We start from the raw sequence: 20,458 nt of genomic DNA on the forward strand, positions 1-20,458 counted from the left end.
AGAGCAAGGAGATCCGCTGTGGGGGCTGTAGGATGGGTGGATGCCCAGAAGACCAGTGCTGCTCTGCAGAGAACTCCTCAATCTTCTTGACATGCAGGCTCAGAGATGAGGAGTCAGGTGCCCCTGTTGCCCAGAGAAGTAAGGGAAACTGTCCTTTCCCCTACACTTGGGTGAGAGGAGGGAGTTCCTGAAGCATGACTTTGCAGTCTCTGACTACCCCAGAGTTGCTCTGTCTGGCATACGGACACTAGTTAAGCCTGCCTGGTTTTCCCAGGCTTGTGACACCCCTGGATAAAATGGAGTTGGGGGTCTGGATCCAAGAAGCTTCTCTTTAGAAGGAGGTGATGTTGAGCCGGAGGGAAGCCTCAACCCTCAGCCCTTGGGACCTGGAGGTCAGCTGAAGTGACAAAGCAGGACCCTTTCTCCATTCAGGAACTTTCTCCTTTCTCCACTTCCATTCTTGTGGACAGACTTAAGAGAAGCCAGGTGGGCAGGGGTAGATAGCATAATGGTTATGCAAACAGACTGTCATGCCTGAGACTTTGAAGTCCCAGGTTCAATCCCCTGCACCACCATAAACCAGAGCTTATCAGTGTTCTGGTAAAAAAAAATAAACAAATAAAATAAAAAAATAAAAAGAGAAGCCAGGTAGAACTCTGAGATGTCACTTAAGACATTTTCTAGTCCTCAAAACCCAAAATGGTATTCCAGCAAAGAAATTTTGGTGCTGGCTTTTAGAACTGTTTGCTATAATTCATTATTTTTTCTTTTTGAAAATATTTATTTATTTATTGTTGGATAGAAACAGAGAGAAATTGAGAAAGGACAGGGAGATAGAGAGTGAAAGACAGAGAGACAGCTGCATCCCTACCTCACTACTGGTGAAGCTTCCCCCTGCAGGTAGAGACCAGGGGCTTGAACCCAGGTCCTTGCATACTGTAATGTGTGTGCTTAACCAACTGTGCCCACCCCCAACCCACCATTTAAAAAATTTTTTTTTTTCATCTTGGAAGTCCAGGTCTATTTGAAATGGAGCAAGCATGCTAGCCTTATTGTCCTTCAGATAGTAAAAGTCCTTACATGTTACCTTACATACATAGAGTATAGTTGGCTTCCAAGTCATAATTAAGGCAAACAGTGTAGAAAAGACTAGAACTGCCGCCAGGTGGTGGTGGTGCACCTGGCTGAGCATACATCTTAGCTTGCATAAGAACCAAGGGTTCAAGCCCTCAGTTGCCACCTGCAGTGGGGAAGCTTCAGGAGCAGTGATTCTGTATTGCAAGTATGTCTTTAACTTCTTCCCCCCACTTCATTTCAGTTTCTCTTTGTCTCTATCAAATAGGTAAATATTCAAGAAAAGACTGGAACTACCAAAGGGTTTCTGCTAGACATCATAGGCTGAAGTGAAGATCCACCAGTTCATTAATCCCTCCTACTGATGATGAAGCTTGGAAAAACTGGAAATGGGAGGGGTGAGTTCCTGGGGTTCTCTTGGTCCCCTGCAATATCCAACTCATTGCAGACAAAGTTTTGATGAGCTAAAAAAGTTCTGTGTAGGGGATCGGTTGGAAGGACCAGCGTAAGGATCCTGGCTTGAGCCCCTGGCTCCCCACCTGCAGGGAGGTCGCCTCACAAGTGGTGAAGCAGGCCTACAGATGTCTATCTTTCTCTCTCCCTCTTCCTTTCCCCTTCTAAATTTCTCTCTGTCCTATAAAAAAAATATCAAAAAATGGCTATAGGAACAGTGGATTTGTGGTACAGGCACCAAGCCCCAGTGGTAACCCTGGAGGCAAAATAGGAGGAGGAGGAGGAGATGATGGTTCTGTGTACAGGCTATAATAAGTACCAAGTGACAGATCTCCTTTACCTGAGGAGAGAAAAACAACACTTCTTCAAAACATGTCCATTTCCCTGAATTGGCCTTGGGGGAGGTGCATTCTGGGAGGAGGGCTGGTACCCAGAAGGCTCGGGTAGTGATTCTGGTTAAATGCAGCTTCTGTTTTTACAGCTTACTTAGGGAGAGCTGTTAGTTTTTCTAAGCATAAACCAGGCATTGGGGCTCTAAGCTCAATGTTTAGGCTACAAAGCCCATCCAACAGTTATATACATACTTACTTGAGAGAAAGGAATGGTTCTGACCTCAAGCTCAGCAAAGTCTCTAGTGCATTACTGTCCTTGGAGATCACCTAAGCAAAGCCCTTTGGAAGAGCAGCATGTAACTGGAATGCCAGAGAACAGCCGCTGCCTCCAAGAAAAATAAATCCTTACTTCTCAGCCAGGTACACCTGCTTTGGACCAGGCTTATTAGGGTTATTTGTATCTTTTCTTTTTGAATGAATAGTTTTACTGACAGAGTTTCTTTTTCTGCTCACTGACATGGTTTTTTTTTTTTTTTTTTTTTTTTTAATCTTACTTAAAAAACCCTGAGGTCAGGCCAGGCGCCAGGCTTCTGAAGCACCTCCTGGGAAGATGGCTGGCTACCTGGGGCTCCATTCCTGCACTCTAGTAAATTCAGCTGTAAGGCTTTGGGGTCCTGGTGCATGACAGAGGAAAGGACCAAGGTTGGAGGTGAGAGTGTTTTGTAGACACCCCTCACAGGGAGATGTGCAATTTTACTCATGTGTCAACAATTGTATTGTAATTCATTAATCCCCTAGTAAAGAAAAAAAAATTTTTTTTAAATCACTCTGAGTTTAAGGAAACCTGGAATCTGTTAAGTAAGTCACTATGGCAAAAATAGAGTAGAGTGATTAGCACAGGGAAGGTCCCTAAGAATCTCTCTTTCTATCTCTCTCTCTCTCTCCCTCCCCCCATATGTATTTGTGGATTAACAGGATAGGTTTTGGGATGTGGGTTTTGTCGGCTATTCTGTTGTCATTCCTAGCTCCCTCCTCTGCCATTCTGTGGTCCACTTTGCCCAGTTTCCTTCTCAATGGGGCTTCCATTTTGGGATGATGGTGCAGGCAGGAATGCAGAGCAGAGGGAATGAGTGACAGCAGTTCTGAGTACTTCTGCTTTCTCACTGAATCCCTATAACTTACTTAGTCCCTCACTGATGCTCAGTGTCCATAACTCCTGTTGGGCAGTCCTTCTTACACGACTTTAACCTTCAGCAGGCTCTACTAACATTTTTTTATTTTTTTATTTTTGGCCCCATTGCCTTTTCAGAACAATGGTGGCCATCCTTTCCTGTAGTGGTTAGATCTTGAGTGAGTTCCCATTCATCCCGCCTGTGCTTACGCAAATAGGTCCCTCAATTCTACCCCACCTTCAAACCCATAAAAAGCCTTCTTTTTTGTGGGGATCTCGCTGAGGAGGAGAGAAAGGAAGCATCGTACACATGAAGTAGGATATCTTCAGTTCTTCCTAGTGCCTCACTCATACTGTAACTTTCAACTGCCATCTTGGAGTGGCATTCTGGGGGCTTCATTATGTCTGTCCTTTGGATCTTAGCAGAGTAACAAGCTCTGAGTATGCTTGTTTTTATAGTCAGTGCTTTAATTTACTAATTTGTGCTTGATATCATTGTTAAAGTGATGTATGTTCAGACCAATATTGATTTTAACCCAGTTTTCCTGACTTTCCATGAATTGATCTTTTTTTTTTTCTCCAGGGTTATTGCTGGGGCTCGGTGCCTGCACCACGAATCTACTGTTCCTATGGGGCCATTTTTTCCTTTTGTTACTCTGGTTGCTTTACCATTGTTGTGGTTATTATTGTTGTTGTTGTTGTTGATATTGTCATTGTTGGATAGGACAGCGAGAAATGGAGAGAGGAGGGGAAGACAGAGAGACTGACTGATCTTTGCGGTAAACCATGGACTAAGACAAGTGGGTGCGTTGTATCAGTGTGAAGTAGGTCCAGTGACTATGGAGCTCATAGGAAAAATTCATTCCCCAAGACCAGAGCATCTTTAATTTTTCATTAAAAATTACTTTTTTTTTTTTTTCCTCCAGGGTTATTGCTGGGACTTGGTGTCTGCACTATGAATCCACTGCTCCTGGAGGCTACTTTTCTCCTTTTGTTGCCCTTGTTGTTCATCATTGTTGTTATTGCTGTCGTTGTTGGATAGGACAGAGAAACTGAGAGAAGAGGGGAAAATAGTGGGGGGGGGGAAGAGAACGATAGACACCTGCAGACCTGCTTCACCACTTGTGAAGTGCCTCCCCTGTAGGTGGGGAGCTGGGCACTTGAACTGGGATCCTTATGCTGGTCCTTGTGCTTTGCGCTATGTGTGCTTAACCCACTGTATTATTGCCTGGTCCCCAAAGTTACTTACTTTTTTAATCTACTGGATACAGACAGAGATAAATCTTTGAGAAAATGGTGGCACAGAGAGAAAGAAAGATACCTGCAGCATTACCTCACCGCTCATGAAGCATTTCCCCCCTGCAGGTGGGGGCTGGGCTTGTACCCAGGTCCTTGCACATCGTAACAGGTGTGCTCAGCCAGGTATGCTGACACCAGACTCCTGATTTCCTCATTTCTAGAACGATAAATCTGGTGCTTAGTTCTCGTTATGTCTGTTTCTGCAAGAACTCAGCCTTGACAAATGCTAGTCAGTGACATTTAGCTGTTGATCTCAAAGAGCTCTCTCTCTATGCCTGGTGCCATGCTAGACCTTGAGAACAGTGGCTATTTCCTTTTTAATTGTACCTACACCCTGGTGCTTGGACATGTTAGAGGGAGTCATGATAAAAGGAGAATCCTGGGAGTCAGGTTAAGTGCAGGTGGCACAAAGCGCAAGGATCTGTGTAAGGATCCTGGTTTGAGCCCCCAGCTCCCCACCTGCAGGGGAGTCGCTTCACAGGCAGTGAAGCAGGTCTGCAGGTGTCTATCTTTCTCTCCCCTACTTTCTCTTCCCCTCCTCTCTCCATTTCTCTCTGTCCTATCCAACAACGATGACAACAATAATAATAAGTACAGCAATAAAAAACAAAGGCAACAAAAGAGAATAAATAAATAAATTAATTAATTAATTAATTAAAAAAAGGAGAATCCTCTCCTGGCCCTGAGGAAAGTGAATCTAAAGCAGGAATTCTGCCTTCTGATGATTAGAACAACACTGCAGTGTCATCATTGTTAAATTTTACATTCCTCCGTGATAAAGAAGAGATAACAAATGTGATTTTATGTCAAAAGACTTCAAGTGTTTAAGGTTCTTGAGATATTTTACTACAAGTGTTTCTAGCTGAATGGCGGTGCTGAGTCTTCATGGAAGCCTCCTACTCCGTCCTTCTCAGTGAATAGAACTTACTATTTACCTAATGATAACTAATGTGGGGACTGATTGGTGGTACATCTGCTTGAAAGTCCATCTGGGTTTAGCCCTCACATGTGCAAGGACCTAGGTTCCAGGCCCCACTCCCTATCTGTAGGGGAAAGCTTCATGAGCAGTGAAGTAGGTCTGCAGGTTCCAGGCCCCACTCCCTATCTGCAGGGGAAAGCTTCATGAGCAGTGAAGCAGGTCTGCAGGCGTCTCTCTTTCTCCCTCTCTGTCTCCCCCTCTCCTCTCAAGTTGTCTTTGTCCTGTCTAATAAAGAAGAAAGGCAAAAAGAAGGAAGAAAAAAAATGCCTTCCAGGAGTGTTAGAATTGTGCCAGCTCAGTAATAACCCTGGTGGCAAAAACAGACAAAAAAAACTAATGTGATTTGACTAGTGGAAATATGTTTTATTGTCTGTTTATCTTAAACCAAATAATTTATTTTTTCACTATTATTTTTATTAATTTTAGATAGAGCCAGAGTGGCAGAGAGAGACAGACACTATAGCAGCGAAGTTTCCTTCAGTGTGGTGGGTCCCAGGTTGGAACTTGGCTCATGCACATGGCAAAGCAGCTCACTGCCCACACCCACGCATGCATTTCACTGGTCCATGTTTCATTTTTATTCAACTATAATTATGTTGACTTGCTGTTGGCTTTCAATGCTGTATGAATTTGGCGGGGGGGGGGTACAGCTTCAATTCTCTATGTGCACTGATCTCATCCCACCCACCACCAGAGTTCCAATGCCATCCTCATCATCCTCATCATCGGAGTGACCCCCTGGCTCTCTGTGCCCAACCTCTTCCAGCTTCCCCTCTGATACCCATCATACTTTTCATGGAGTGTGGAGTTCTTTTTTCTTTTGGCAAACTGTTGTTTTAATTTGAATCTCTGAGCTAATATTGAAGTTGGATATTTTCATATTTCAATTAACCGTAAATATTTCTTTTGGAAACAGCCTGTTCTCTCTCTCTCACACACACACACACACACACACACACACACACACACACACACACACACCTTTATTTTTAGTTCAATATTTTGAATATACATTTCTCACCTAAAAACCATTTTGTGCCTGCAATAAATATAGTGGGCTTTTAATTTCAGTTTAGTCTGTCCTGTCCCTTTGAACATGTGGAATGCAATTCTAACAACTGTCTTAATGTCCTTGTAGTTTAACTCTCACATCTATGCTAGTTCTGGTTAGTTTTCATTATCCATCATATAACCATTATTTTTCTCAGTGTGGGCTTTGTTGCCCTGCTTCTTTGTTTCTATTTTTCAAAAATCAAATAAAACCAACTGACATTCACAGCTTCTCTTCCACCCCTTCCATCCTTTCTCCCATCCTTCCCTCTGTTTTCTTTTTTGTCATCCTTGTTGGTTTCTCTGTCTTCTTTCCTTTAATTTTTTTTGTTTTATTTATTACATGTTCATAAAAGGCAGAGAAGAGAGAGATAAGTCGGAGTATCACTCCAATACATGCGGTACCAGGAACTGAACTGGGGACCTCGGGTGTGAGAGTTTAACACTCTACCAATGCAGCTATTGTGCCCAGCCACTGCTTTCTCATTTTTTTTTTCCTCAAAGGAAAGAGACAGAGAGACACCTGTAGCCCTGCTTCCTCACCCCTGAAGCTTTTCCCCTGTAGGTGGGGATCAGGGGTTTGAACCTTGATCCTTGTGCACTATGATGTGTGCTCTCAACCAAGTGAGCCACTACCTGGCCCCTTCTTTTTTTTTTTTTTTTGAGAGAAAGAGAGGTCAGACCATTGCTCATCTCTAGCTTATGGTGGCGCCAGGGATTGAATTTAGAACCTCTGGGTCTCAGTTATACAAATTCAGGACTGCCACCTCTCCAGATTCAAAGGAGGTCTTGAAACTTTACATCAGGCTCAATCTGACGCTGTTGACTGGCTACGGAAGAAGGGCAAACGCTAGAAGTAGTAGGATCCTAATATGTTGAGTTATGTCCCCAGACTCATAATTTCTTTATTCAATCATCGATCAATGGTTACTTCTTCTCGTTTCTGCATTTTAGTTATTGTGAACTGTGCTGCCATAAATATTATAACCCATGTAACTTTCTCACTACTGATTTCATTTTCGTTGATGTTAGAAGGTAGTAATGAGCAATACTTACCTACCATTTAAATTGCTTTCCAATCCTATAGTAAGAGCAAGACATATTTTAAGCTTACATTAACTTTTTTTATGTTTTGCAATTTAGGAAGATGCCTTAACTGCTCAGCCTGGTGTTTTTGTTTGTTCAGTATCTGAAGTGACACCAAGAACAATTAGTCACTTTACAAGCCCTTTGGTTATTTGCTTCTGATTTTAATTAGCACAGAAAGAAAGCAATTTGCTTGTGGTTTGACAGGGTTATACCCAGTGCTATGAGGGCCCATTAGAGTTGTCACAGGGCAGTGAGGTATATTGGGAAACACTGAAAGCTTGGGGGTGGCAGGTAGAACAGTTTTCTTTTTTTAGCATTTTATTTATTTTTATTTTATTGAATAGAAACAGAAAATGAGAGGGGTGGAGAAGCTAGAGAGGAGAGAGACACTTGCAGCCCTGCTTCATTGCTTGTGAAGCTTCCCCTCTGTAGGTGGGACTGAGGGCTTGAACCTGGGTCCCGCCCCTTGTAGAATACTTTTCACCTGTGGCAACCATTTTTGAAAATTCATAATGTTAGGGCATAAAGCATCAAGCCTTATGCAAAACTAGTATTTCCACTTTGCACATGAGGTTGCAGAAACCCAGCTTGGGAAGCAACTTGCCCCAGTGGCAAAGCAAAGTCTTGGCCTGGCCCCCCCCAGTCAATCAATCAATCAATCAGTCAATCAATCAATCAGTTTTTATAGGGCAGAAAGGAATTGAGAGGGAAGGGGCAGATAGAGAGGGAGAGAAAAACACCTGTACCCCTGCTTCACCACTCATGAAACTTCCCCACTGCAAGAAGGGCTGGGGGCTGTTTCTTGACCTGAGTCCTTGAGTATGCAGATATGTGTGTTCATGATGTGTGTGACACCACCGAGGGCCCCATTCTGCTGGGCTTTATGTGCTTGTGAGGTGGGTGATACCCTCAGGGAGGCCCAAGAATGTCAGAGTGTAACCACTTCCTTAGTGTAGTACCAGGGAGTTCTGTAGCACAGAGCAGCCTTTGACCTGGAATATCTGGGAGCCACCCTGTGATCCTCCAGCATTTGGATTAATACCGAGGACTTCCAGAAAGTTCCCTCTGTCACTCTCCTGATATCATTCATTGGTTGCCTGAGCATTTGGAGAGGGATTGGTTAGTAGAGAGCCGAGACATTCAATAAGGGGTAAGGGAACAGCATGATGGTTCTGCAAAAAGACTCATGCCTGAGGCTCCAAAGTCCCAGGTTCAATCCCCCACATCATCATAAGCCAGAGCTGAGTAGTGCTCTTATGAAATAAAATAAAATGGCTATGCCTTTTTAAAAAAAAAAAAAAAAAGCACAGGCGGTGAAGCAGGTCTGCAGGTGTTTATCTTTCTCTCCTGTCTTCCCCTCCTCTCTCCATTTCTATCTGTCCTATCCAACAACAATAACAACAATACTATGAACAACAATAATGATAACAGCAATGATAAACAACAAGGGCAACAAAAGGGGAAAAAATAGCCTCCAGGAGCAGTGGATTTGTGGTGCAGGCATCGAGCCCCAGCGATAACCCTGGAGGCAAAAAAAAAAAAAAAGTATACAATAAACATTTGAAGTTCTGATAAGTGCCAGACACTGAATAAGACCTTTCACCGGCATCTAATGTTTTTCTTTTCCTTTTCCTTTTGACCCTCCTAGAGAGTCAGAATAGTTCCCTTGACGACATCAAACAATGTTGAAATATAATAAAGGAAAATGAACAATACAGAAGACAGTCATTGAAAAGAAGAAAAGTCCAGCAGCCACCACCATGGTTAAAAATAACAGCACGGCAGGGAGTCAGGTGGTAGCGCAGTGGGTTAAGTGCACGTGGTGCAAGGACTGGCGTAAGGATCCCGGTTCAAGCCCCCGGCTCCCCACCTGCAGGGGAGTCGCTTCACAAACAGTGAAGCAGGTCTGCAGGTGTCTGTCTTTCTCTCCCCCTCTCTGTCTTCCCCTCCTCTCTCTATTTCTCTCTGTCCTAGCCAACAATGGCAATATCAACAACAACTATAATAACTCCAATAATAAAACAAGGGCAATAAAAGGGAATATATATATATATGCATATACATATACATATACAGCATGTTGCCCTGACTGCTCTCCACAGGGACTAATTTGCATTCTCACCAGCCATGTGGGAGTGTTCCTTTATTGCTCCCAGCCACCAACTCTCCTGCACTTGTTGTTACTCTTTCTGATGTCTGACATTCTCACGGGGGTGAAATGGTATCTCAGTGTTGTCTTTATTTGCATTTCTCTGACAAACAATGACTCGAAGCACTTTTTCAAGCTTTTTGGCCATTTGGATCTCTTCTTTGGAATATACATTGATGAATATCCTCTCCTCACTTTTGGATGGAGTCATTTTGTTTTTGTTTTTGCTGTTGTTGCTGAGTTTGTTGAACTCTTTATATATTTTGGTTCTTAGCCTCTTGTCTGATATATGGCATGTAAAAAAAAAAATCACCTTTTCTGTAAGGAGTTTCTTTGTTGGGCTGGTAGTTCCTTTTGCCATGCAGACACTTTTCAATTTGATGTACTACTGTGGAGAGCAGTCTGGAAAATTCTCAGAAGGCTAGAAATGGACCTACCCTATGACCCAGCAATTCCTCTCCAGGGGATAGATCCTAAGGAAACAAACACACTCACAGAGACACACACACACAGAGACACACACAGAGACACACACACACAGAGACACACACACACAGACACACACACACCACACACACATACACAGAGACACACACACAGAGAGACACACACACCACACACACACACAGACACACACACACAGAGACACACACACACACACACACACACACACACACACACACACACAGCTCAGCTCTGGCTTATGGTGGTGCTGGGGATTGACCTTGGAGCTTCAGGTATGAGAGTCTTGCAGAACCATTATGCTATCTCCCCAGCCCCTTGATGTCAAGTTTCTTTTTGAATTTTCAAGGTCAAGAATCTGGAGAAAAGAAAACAAAAACAAAACTTCTTGAAGTTTATCCTGACATATAGTGTTGACATAGAGTTGAAAAACCTACCTACTAAAAAGATTTTCAGTCTCTTGGGGCAGCATTAGTAGTTTAAAGATAAAATGATCATGAATGTCAGGGTCGTCATTTAAGCAACTAACCAGAACCGCTCGATGTGAAGACCCACTTGTCAAGGAGGTTCCTTAGGACCCATCTCAGCCTGGGTGTGGACAGCCCTGTAGCTGGTTTGACAAGGGAAGGCGAGCTGGATGGGCGGGGGCGCAGGCCCGGGGTGGGGGTGGGGGGTGGGGGTGGGGGTGGGGGGTGGGGTGGGGGTGGGGAGGGTGGGTGATGGAAGGCGCGAGGCTTATTGCTGGGCAACACTAAGGATCCTTCTGTCCAGTTGTGCCCAACCGGCCTCTCAACCTGGAAAGGCCGGTTGGCGTCAACCTCCCAGCCACCTGGATAGAAACAGAGGCGTCCCTGGAGCGGGGTGAGAGGAGGGTGTGGACTGGGGCAAGGGTGACTGTAAAGGGGGGTGTGTGTGGAGGGCTGTGGAAAGGAGAGGGGAGCCCGTGACAGCTGACGGCTGTCCCCCTCGGTCCCGCCTTTTTAATCCTTTCTAATCCCACGGAAGTCTGAAAGGAAGGTAGAGCTAAACTGAGAGAAGACACTGGGGGTAGGGGAGGGGCTGGGCTGCAGGGGAGACAGACTGGAGGAGCTCAGGGGAGAAGGGTCCGGGAGGAGTGAGAAGCTGGTGGAAGAAAAGATAGGCAGAAAGGAGAAGAGCCGGTTAGGAAGGCTTAAAAAAGGCGAGGCATCACATGGGTCATGCTTAGGGTGAAGGGGCGCAGTGGAGGAGGGAATTTCACTTCCTGCTCCTTGATCTCTTGGCCTTTTGTTGAGAGGGGCTGGTTGTCTGGGACAAACCTTAACCACATTAGATGAGGCAGCCACTGAGGTCTCTCAGTGTGTAGGATTTCAAAACAGGGCCCTTCAACACGATGCGTGAGCTCTTTGGTGTGAGTGGGACATACGACTTAATGCAAGAATTATTTGGTGGTGCAGGTGCCAAATCTTTCATAACACTGTTGTCAGAGACCGTCGTAGGAGTTAAAGCCCAACCGTTCTTATTATTGTTAACATGAAAACACAAAGGCTCAGTGAATTGGGTTTTCTACTTACTACTTTTTAGAGGTGCCTGTTACAGTTAATAAATTGCACAGAATGTAGGGGTTTTTTTATGTGTGTGTATATAGGGTTTTTTTTTGTGTGTGTATATTATGTACAGGAGTACAATTGGATGACTTCTGATAGATATCTACACACCTGTGTAACAGTTTCTGCAACCAAGATAACTCTTTCCTTTCCTCCCTGTTATTCTGTTATTTGCATGGGCATCTATCTACCCCCCCCCCCCCCAGCCAACTGCTGATCTGCTGTGTGATACTTTAGAATAGGCTGCACTTTCTATTTTTTCAATTAAACTTTATTAATGAAAGAAAAAAGGAGACAATATTTTTTCTTTATTTAATGAGAGATACAGAGAAAGAGACCAGAGTACTGCTCACCTCTGGTTTATATGGTGGTGCTGGGGATTGATCCTGGGATCCTGGAGCCTCAGACATGAAAGTCTTTTGCATACTTTATAGATTCTTAAGGTGGTACTTTAGACTAAATTTTAGACCTTTCTTTTTGTTTGATTTGGACTATACAATCTCTCCCCCCCAATGATTACTTTGGCTGAATACCATGCATTTCAGTGTTAGACTTTCATGATTGTAAGATTTATTTATTTATTGCTTTCTATGTTATTTTCCATTTGCTTTGAAATCATATCTCTTTTCATTACTTAAGTTTTTCTCACAGTCTACTTAGCGTTAATGTTCAACTAGTTCACAGAAAATGCAGGAATCTGACAAACATGTTGTCCTCCTAGTCACCCATCCCAGGTTTTTTGTTGTCACATGCACTGCATATCTATATACACATTCACCCCAAAAAACAGTGTTACAATTTTTTGTGCAATTTTTAAAAATATGAAAAAGGGCCTTTTATAGTTTCTCAGATATTTACTATATCTGATTATCTGATTATCTTCATTCATTCATTCATGAAGATAAATTTTTAAAAATTTATTTTCTTTATTGAGAGGTTAATGATTTATAGTCCAGTTGCTGGCATCTTGGATACAATTCCTTTTTTTTTTTTTTTTTTCCCTCCAGGGTTATTGCTAGAACTATGAATCCACTGCTCCTGGTGGCCATTTTTTTGTTTTGTTTTGTTTTTGTTTTATTGGATGGGACAGAGAGAAATTGAGGGGGGAGGGGAGAGAGAAAGATACACTTGCAGACCGGCTTTACCACTTGTGAGATGTCCCCCCTGCAGGTGGGGAACCAGGGTCTTGAACTTGGATCCTTGTGCTTAGTACTCTGTGTGCTTAGCTGGGTGCAGCACTGCCTGGCCCCTGCTACAATTTCTTATCTCACCAAGACAGATGTCCATAAAACACTCTCACCCCCAAACTAGGTCCATCATCTTGCACCAGGACCTTCCCCCTACCCCTCCTTCCCTCCCTCCCTTCCTTCTTTCCTTCCTTCCTTCCCTTCCTTCCTCCCTCCCTCCCTCCCTCCCTTCCCAGGAGTGTCTGCTCTGGTTCCATGCACCACCAGTCCAAGGTTTACTTTTACTTAGCCTTTCCCTTTCTGTTCTTGTTTCTCAAGTTGTGCCTATGAGTGAGATCCTCCCAAATCCACCTTCTCTCTGGCTTGATTTTTATCTGGTAACAGTTTCCTTTAACCTGGTGAACTCTATTTAGCACATCTTGTAGTTCCAGTCTGCTGGTGAGTGATTTTGTTTGTTTGTTTGTTTAGTTTCCTCTAACTGAATTTGCCACTATTTTGTCCTCATTAATATATATGTATATATATTTATATTTGTGGTAAACATATAGTTTTGGATTGACAGCTTTATGTCTTTCAGTATATGCCGCAGATCTGGTCTTTTCATCTCAGTTGTACTTGATAAAATATCCATGATCTTTTAATTTCCCTATAACATACCGTTTTTCTCTGCTTTCAGGATGTGGCTGACTTAAGTGTTCGTACCTTGATATTGTTTGTTCTGGTGGTGGTGGTACACCCGGTAGAGGACATAGGATACCTGGCAAGGACCAAGGTTCAAGCCCCTCTGGTCCCCACCTGCAAGGAGGAAATTTCATGAATGGTGAAGCAGTGCTGCAGGTGTCTCTTTGCTCCGCTTCTCTCTCAGTTTATCCCTGTCTCTCAAAAAGAAAAAAAAAAAAGAAAGAAAGAAGAAAAAAAAAAGCCATTGTTTTATAGGGCTCAGAGGCTGTTTTTTTCTTAGGGTTTTTTTTTTTGACAGTTTGATTTTTATTGTCACTTAGAAATGATGATACTATATTTCTTAAATACAATATTTCTATCTAGTTGTATTTTTTAAAGATTCTTTTAAAATTATCTTTATTTATTTGATAGAGACAGCCAGAAATTGAAAGGGGAGAGGGAGATAGGAAGGGAGAGAGACACCTACCGCCCTGCTTCACCACTCATGAAGTTTTCCCCCAGAAGGTGGGAGCCGGGGGCTCGAACCTGGGTCCTTGCACACTATAACATGTGCGCTCAACCAGGTGTGCCAACCACCCGGCCCTCTAGTTGTATTTCTTTGCTGACATGTCTTATCTGTGTTCTTGAGCTTATTTCCTTTACATCACCCAGCATTGTTAAAATAGCTGCTGGGAAGTCCTTGTTTAGGAATTTTAACTTTTGAGTTTTCTTTGAACTGGAGTTAGTTAGTTTACTTTAAGTTTCTCATTATCATGAGAGTGTAACATTGTCCCCTGGATTTTTTTTTTTTTTTTTTTTTTTTGGTTTATTGTGGTGCGGGGTGGGGGGGATTGAACCTGGGACTTCGGAGCCTCAGGCATGAGAGTCTCTTTGCATAACCACTATGCTATACCCACCATCTTTTTCTTATACATTTTTTTTGGTCATTGTGAACGTTTTGTTGTGTGGAATCTGGGTTTTGTTATTGTATCTCTGGAGAATGTTGATGTGTTTCATTTGGCAGTCAATCCAGTAGGTTAAGCCCTCTTTCTGAAACTGGAGGTTACCTTTAGCTTAATCTCATCTCAGCTCTTTAAACTTTTGCTGTCTTCTCTTAAGCTCGTCTCATATATACATACTTCAGAGGTCAGTCTAGATTTTTATTGGGGGGAAGACATGGAATTGGGGATATTACCTTCTCTGTCTTCATCTCCTCTGGGATGTTGCTTCTACTTTTTTAGTGGTGGTTATAGTCCTTTGCTTTTTCTGCCAAGAGTGACAAGAGGCATCTTTCTACCAATGTTTTGGCAAACAGCACCATGTACATTCTTCCTCACTTTAAAATGCAGAATAAACTTAACAACCTGGCTTATGAACGGCAGTTTTCACACTTTAGGTAGATGATCCTTCCAGATATTGAATCGCTTTTCCTTGAGTTTTCTCTGAACCAGAGCTAGTTTGCTTTTTTTTTAACTTTATTTATTTGGGATAGAGACAGAGTTGAATTGAGAAGGAACAGGGGGATAAAAAAGGGAGGGAGAGAAAGACACCTTCAGCACTGTTTCACAGTCTGTGAAGATTCCTCCCTGCAGGTGGGGACTGAGGGCTTGAACCTGGATCCTTGAGAAGCTAGTTTTTTTATTTTTTATTGCTACCAAGAAATGTGGAACATGGGAGCAGGGTGTCAGGCAGTAGCAGAGCAGGTTAAGTGCACATGGCACAAAGTGCAAGGCTCCCGGTTCGAGCCCCCGGCTCCCCACCTGTAGGGGGGTCTCTTCAGAAGCGGTGAAGCAGGTCTGCAGGTGTCTGTCTTTCTCTCCCCCTCTCTGTCTTCCCCTCCTCTCTCCATTTCTCTCCGTCCTATCCAACAACAATGACATCAATAACAACAGTAATAACTACAACAATAAAAACAAGGGCAACAAAAAGAAAAATAAGTGATATTAAAAAAAGAAAAGTGGAACCTGCTGTTTTCCCATTATGCTGGATGTTTAAACATTATTATTATTGTTGTTGTTATTATTTATATTTTATAGGGTTGGCTGGGAGGCAGAATATACAGGCAGCAAGCTTTGATAGGCTGGTCCATTTAGTCTTGTGAGTGAAAACACAGAAGTTATAGTCAAGGAACCAGGCAGTAGCGCACCTGGTTAAATACACAGTTATAGTGTGCAAGGACCTGGGTTCAAGCCCTTGGTCTCCACTTAAAGGGGGAAGGCTTCATGAGTGGTGAAGCAAGGCTGCAGGTGTCTCTCTGTCTCTTTTCCTCTCTATCTTCCTCTCTCAAATTCTGTCTCTATCCAATAATAAATAAGAACATAAAAAAAAAAGTCATCATTGAGTTTAGAAATTCTCTTTTGTGTTGGCTTATTATTATTATTTACATATAAAAGGCAACCTTCCTAGGAAGAACTCAAGGGAATGTAGCAGGAACATTAGACAATGACAGCTTGTTAAGCTTCAATAGTGGAGCCTGGGAGAAAGTCGGGAGGGACTGTAAAGCAGGAAGTAAAGGACTAAAGGGAAGTGACATTGGGAGAGTCCAGTCAGAGCTCCTCAGGTATTAAAGTGCTTCTGCTCTGGGCTCTATTTCAGTCACTACAGTTCAGTCCTTTGGAGGAAGAAGGGCACATGGTGTCCGTATGAACATATTACCACCTGTGCAAACAATGACAGCCCCAAGCAGGAGGCTTATACATCATTTGTTAAAATGAGGAAACTTCCTGAAAAGCTTTGGAAATTTCTAATGTTCATAAGCTTCAGCCTGGACGAGAGTCAACAGATTACCATTGTTGCTTTTTTAGTATGAGATCTTGCTGTTGATAGAGTTGAATTGTCCAAAGTCTATTTAGTGGTGGAACTGGGTGAGGGGGAAAAAAACAAACACCTAGATATCCAGATAAGTGCTGTCATATGGCAGGGGATTCAGTTTGGACATCAGTAGTAAATATTTTAGAGATAAAATATAGCATGGCTCTATTTAAGGGCAAAAATAGTATGTTTTTCATCACAATGCCCATAAGATGAGCTAAAAGAAGAAATCCAACTGGAAAGGTAAATCTTTTTTGATTTTACATTTACTTACTTATTGGATAGAAGCAGAAAGAAATCTAGAGGGAAGGGGGAGATAGGGAGTGAAAGAGAGAGAACACTGCTTCACTGCCTATGAAACTTTCTTCCAGCAGGTGGGGACTGGGGACTTGAACCTGGGTCCTTGTGCATTGTGTAATAACATTGTGCTTTGTGTAATTGTGTAATAACTGGGTGCTCCACTGCCCATCCCTGAAAGAGAAATCTTTTATACTTTAAATTAATTTATTATTTATTGGATAGAGACAGAGAAATTGAGAGGGAAGATAGAAATAGAGGGACCTATAGCACTGCTTCACTGCTCATGAAGCTTCACCCCTGCAGGTGGGACTGGGTACCTGAGCCCACATCCTTGAGCACTGTAACATATACAATCAGTTAGGGATGCCATGGCCCAGAATGATTAATCTTTTTATTTTTTTAAATTTTTTAAAAAAATATTTATTTCCTTTTGTTGCCCTTGTTTTATTGTTCTAGTTTCTATTATTGTTACTGATGTCGTTGTTGGATAGGACAGAGAGAAATGGAGAGAGGAGGGGAAGACAGAGAGGGGGAGAGAAAGATAGACACCTGCAGACCTGCTTCACTGCCTGTGAAGCGACTCCCCTGCAGGTGGGGAGCCAGGGGTTTGAACCGGGATCCTTCCGCCGGTCCTTGCGCTTTGCACCACATGTGCTTAACCCACTGCGCCACAGCCCGACTCCCAGAATGATTAATCTTTTATAAATTAGTAAGTGCAGCTAAGCAAGGTTGATCTATGATAATTAAAGAAATACAAATGAAAATAAGAAACATGTTCCCTATTTAAATTATATCCATCTGAACTTATGTTGGTGGATGGCATACAATTTCCTTCCAATAGACAGTCACTTCAACATAATTTATTGAACAGTTCTTCTTGTTAAATTTTTATTACTTTATTACTATTTTTTATTGCCACCAGGCTTATTGCTAGAACTTGACACTGGCTATATGAATCCACCATTCCTGGTGGCCTTTTTTTAAAATATTTTTTTAATATTTATTTTCCCTTTTGTTGCCCTTGTTTTTCACTGTTGTTGTAGTTGTTATTGTTGTTGTTATTGATGTCATCGTTGTTGGATAGGATAGAGAGAAATGGAAAGAGGAACGGAAGACAGAGAGGGGGAGAGAAAGATAGACACCTGCAGACCTGCTTCACTGCTTGTGAAACGACTCCCCTGCATGTGGGGACTGGGGGGCTTGAACCGAGATCCTTATGACAGTCCTTGTGCTTTGCACCATGTGCACTTAACCTGCTGTGCTATAGCCCAACTCCCTTTTTTTTCATTTAAAAAAATGATTTTATTTATTTATTATTGGATAGAGACAGAGAAATTGAGAGGAGTAGGGGGAGAAAGAGGGAGAGAGACAGAGAGAACTGCAGCCCTGTTTTACCACCTGCAGGCAGTGGGCAGGGGATTGAACCTGGGTCCTTGTGCCCTGTAATGTGTATACTTAGCCAGGTGCATCACCACCTGGCATCCCTTCTTCCCTTCCTCCATCCCTCTCTTCCTCCCTCCTCCCTCCCCTCTTGCATCAATTCTGATGCTTCCTCTGGGAATATGGACTAAAATTCTTCATAGGGTACAGAAGCTTGGAGGTCTGGCTTTTGTAGTTGCTTTTCTGCTGGACATGGGCAGTGACAGGTAGATCCATGCCCCCCAGCCTGTTTTTGTCTTTCCCTCATTGGGTTGGGGCTCTGGGGAGGTGGGGTTCTGGGGCATATTGGTGAGTTTGTCCATCCATGGAGTTCTGGATAGAAACATAGTAGCATCTGTAACTTGGTGTCTGAAAGGCAGTAAGTTATGAGGCAGGACAAAATGTTTCATAAATAAGAACCAGAAAGTAGGAATAGAGTAGGTGGTAAGAAGCTAGGAAGTCTATGACTTTAGAACTTTTTGCCGGAGCTTGATAGTTGACATGAAGGTGGACTAAAATATTATCTGGGAAGATGGTGTCAGAGCTGAGACTAGGGCTGGAGTTAACTAGGGCAGAGAGTCTCTCCCAAACTTGAAGAAAATATATAAATACAGCTAATTGTTTATAACATCAATCTGACCCAGGGCCCATGTCTATTCATATTTATTTGTCCCAGGAGCCTGTGTAACTTCTGAGTCCCTATCAGTCTGAGCTCGCCATCCATGTTCACAGCTGGGAACATTCTGGGCTGCATTCATTTCATGGCCAGTCTTCCTCGACTGACAGACAAAGTAGTGTGACCCAGCCTCCCTTCAGAAAGTGAAGCAGTCCTTACCATTGCTAGTTTATAGTGAGAACAAGGTCCTGGCTGTCAGAAGAGATATATCTTACTTTCTTTTATTTTTTAATTAAAAAAAAATTTATTTTCCCTTTTGTTGCCCTTGTTTTTCATTGCTGTTGTAGTTATTATTGTTGTTTTTATTGATATTGTCGTTAGGACAGAGAGCAATGGAGAGAGGAGGGGAAAACAAGGGGAAGAGAAAGTCAGACACCTGCAGACGTGCTTCACTGCTTGTGAAGCGACTCCCCTGCAGGTGGGGAGCTGGGGGCTTGAACTGGGATCCTTCCGCCAGTCCTTGAGCTTTGTGCCACATGCGCTTAACCCGCTGCGCTACTGCCCGACTCCCCTATATCTTACTTTCTTTTGTATAGTTAGTTGAGTAGTTAAGAGTGATGGAGGGATATGAGGTAAGGGGTAGGAGAGGAGGCTGTCTAGGCCCAAGCAGTAAGTATTTGATTAGAAAATTTATGGTGCTGCCTTTAGGCTATTCTACCAGATTGCTGAGCTTGGTATGTCTAAGTGTAATCATTAAGCACTTTTAATTTTAGGTATATAGTTGCCCCTGCCTTATGGATATGTGTATACATGCCCCAGTCCCCTAGGCCCTAGCCTTTACCCAGGATCTATAACTCTGTGAGCGAGTGTGCCATTGGGAATGGAACTGGTAGTCCCATGTCCTATGAAAGGTCTCACCAGATTATTGGAGTGGGAAGGCTGACGTGTCAGGCTCGGCATCTCTGGAGACAATCTCATGTGAAAAGGCAGTGGCAGCACCATGTGGCATGGTGGCACTGGCTGTGCTGCCAACACTTGACTCTTGTCTTGGCAGTCTCACAGATGGGAGGTGATAGTTCATTGTTTTGATCTGTATTGACATAATAATAAGAGACGATGAGCTGGGGCCAGGTGGTGGCACATCTGGTTAAGTGCACATGTTACAATGTGCAAGGACCCAGGTTCGAGCCCCCAGTCCCCACCTGCAGGGGAAAGCTTTGCGGGTGGTGAAGCAGGGCTGCTTCCATTCCCTCTTGATTTCTGGCTGTCTCTAGCCAATAAATAAATAGAGATAATTAAAAAAAAAGAGGGATTTGATAAGCATCTGTTCATGTCCCTTCTTGGTCAGCTGTATGTCTCCTCTGAAGAAGTGTCTATTCAGATTCTGCTCATTTTTTTTGTTTTGTTATATTGTTACCTTTATTTATTTAATTAATTTACTTATTATTATTTTTACCAGAGCACTGCTCAGCTCTGGTTTATGATGGTGCAGGGGATTGAACCTGGGGACATTGGAAACTCTTTGCATAACCATTATGCTATCTACTCCCAATCTTTATTACCTTTATTTCTTAAAACTCTCACTTTAGGGGCTGGGCAGTGGTGCACCCACTTGAATGCACACATTACCATGCACAAGGACCCAGGTTTGAGCCCCCACTTCCCATCTGTGTGTGTGTGTGGGGAGCTTCATGAGCAGTGAAGGTCTTCAGGTTTCTTTTTTCTTTTTTTAAATCCCCCCCCCCTTTTGTTGCCCTTGTTATCATTATTGTTGTTGTTATTGCTATCATTGTTGTTGGATAGGACAGAGAGAAATGGAAG

General features: G+C 43.0%; 1 protein-coding gene across 3 annotated transcripts in view; it reads left to right on the top strand.

Moving 5' to 3' along the window:
• Positions 1-1,354: 1,354 nt before the first annotated feature.
• TTC6 (tetratricopeptide repeat domain 6) overlaps positions 1,355-20,458 on the top strand; it is a 201,418-nt gene continuing 182,314 nt past the window's right edge. For 2 of the 3 annotated variants that reach the window (XM_060175452.1, XM_060175454.1), the window contains exon 1: positions 1,355-1,472. In XM_060175452.1, coding sequence (XP_060031435.1) covers positions 1,464-1,472 — 9 coding nt within the window. In that variant the 5' untranslated portion in view covers positions 1,355-1,463. Of the gene's footprint in view, positions 1,473-10,839; positions 10,920-20,458 lie in introns of those variants that run through there. The other variant, XM_060175453.1, reaches the window with a different exon arrangement.

This window comes from Erinaceus europaeus, chromosome 16 (genome assembly GCF_950295315.1).
Source record: "Erinaceus europaeus chromosome 16, mEriEur2.1, whole genome shotgun sequence".
Classification (NCBI taxonomy): domain Eukaryota; kingdom Metazoa; phylum Chordata; class Mammalia; order Eulipotyphla; family Erinaceidae; genus Erinaceus; species Erinaceus europaeus.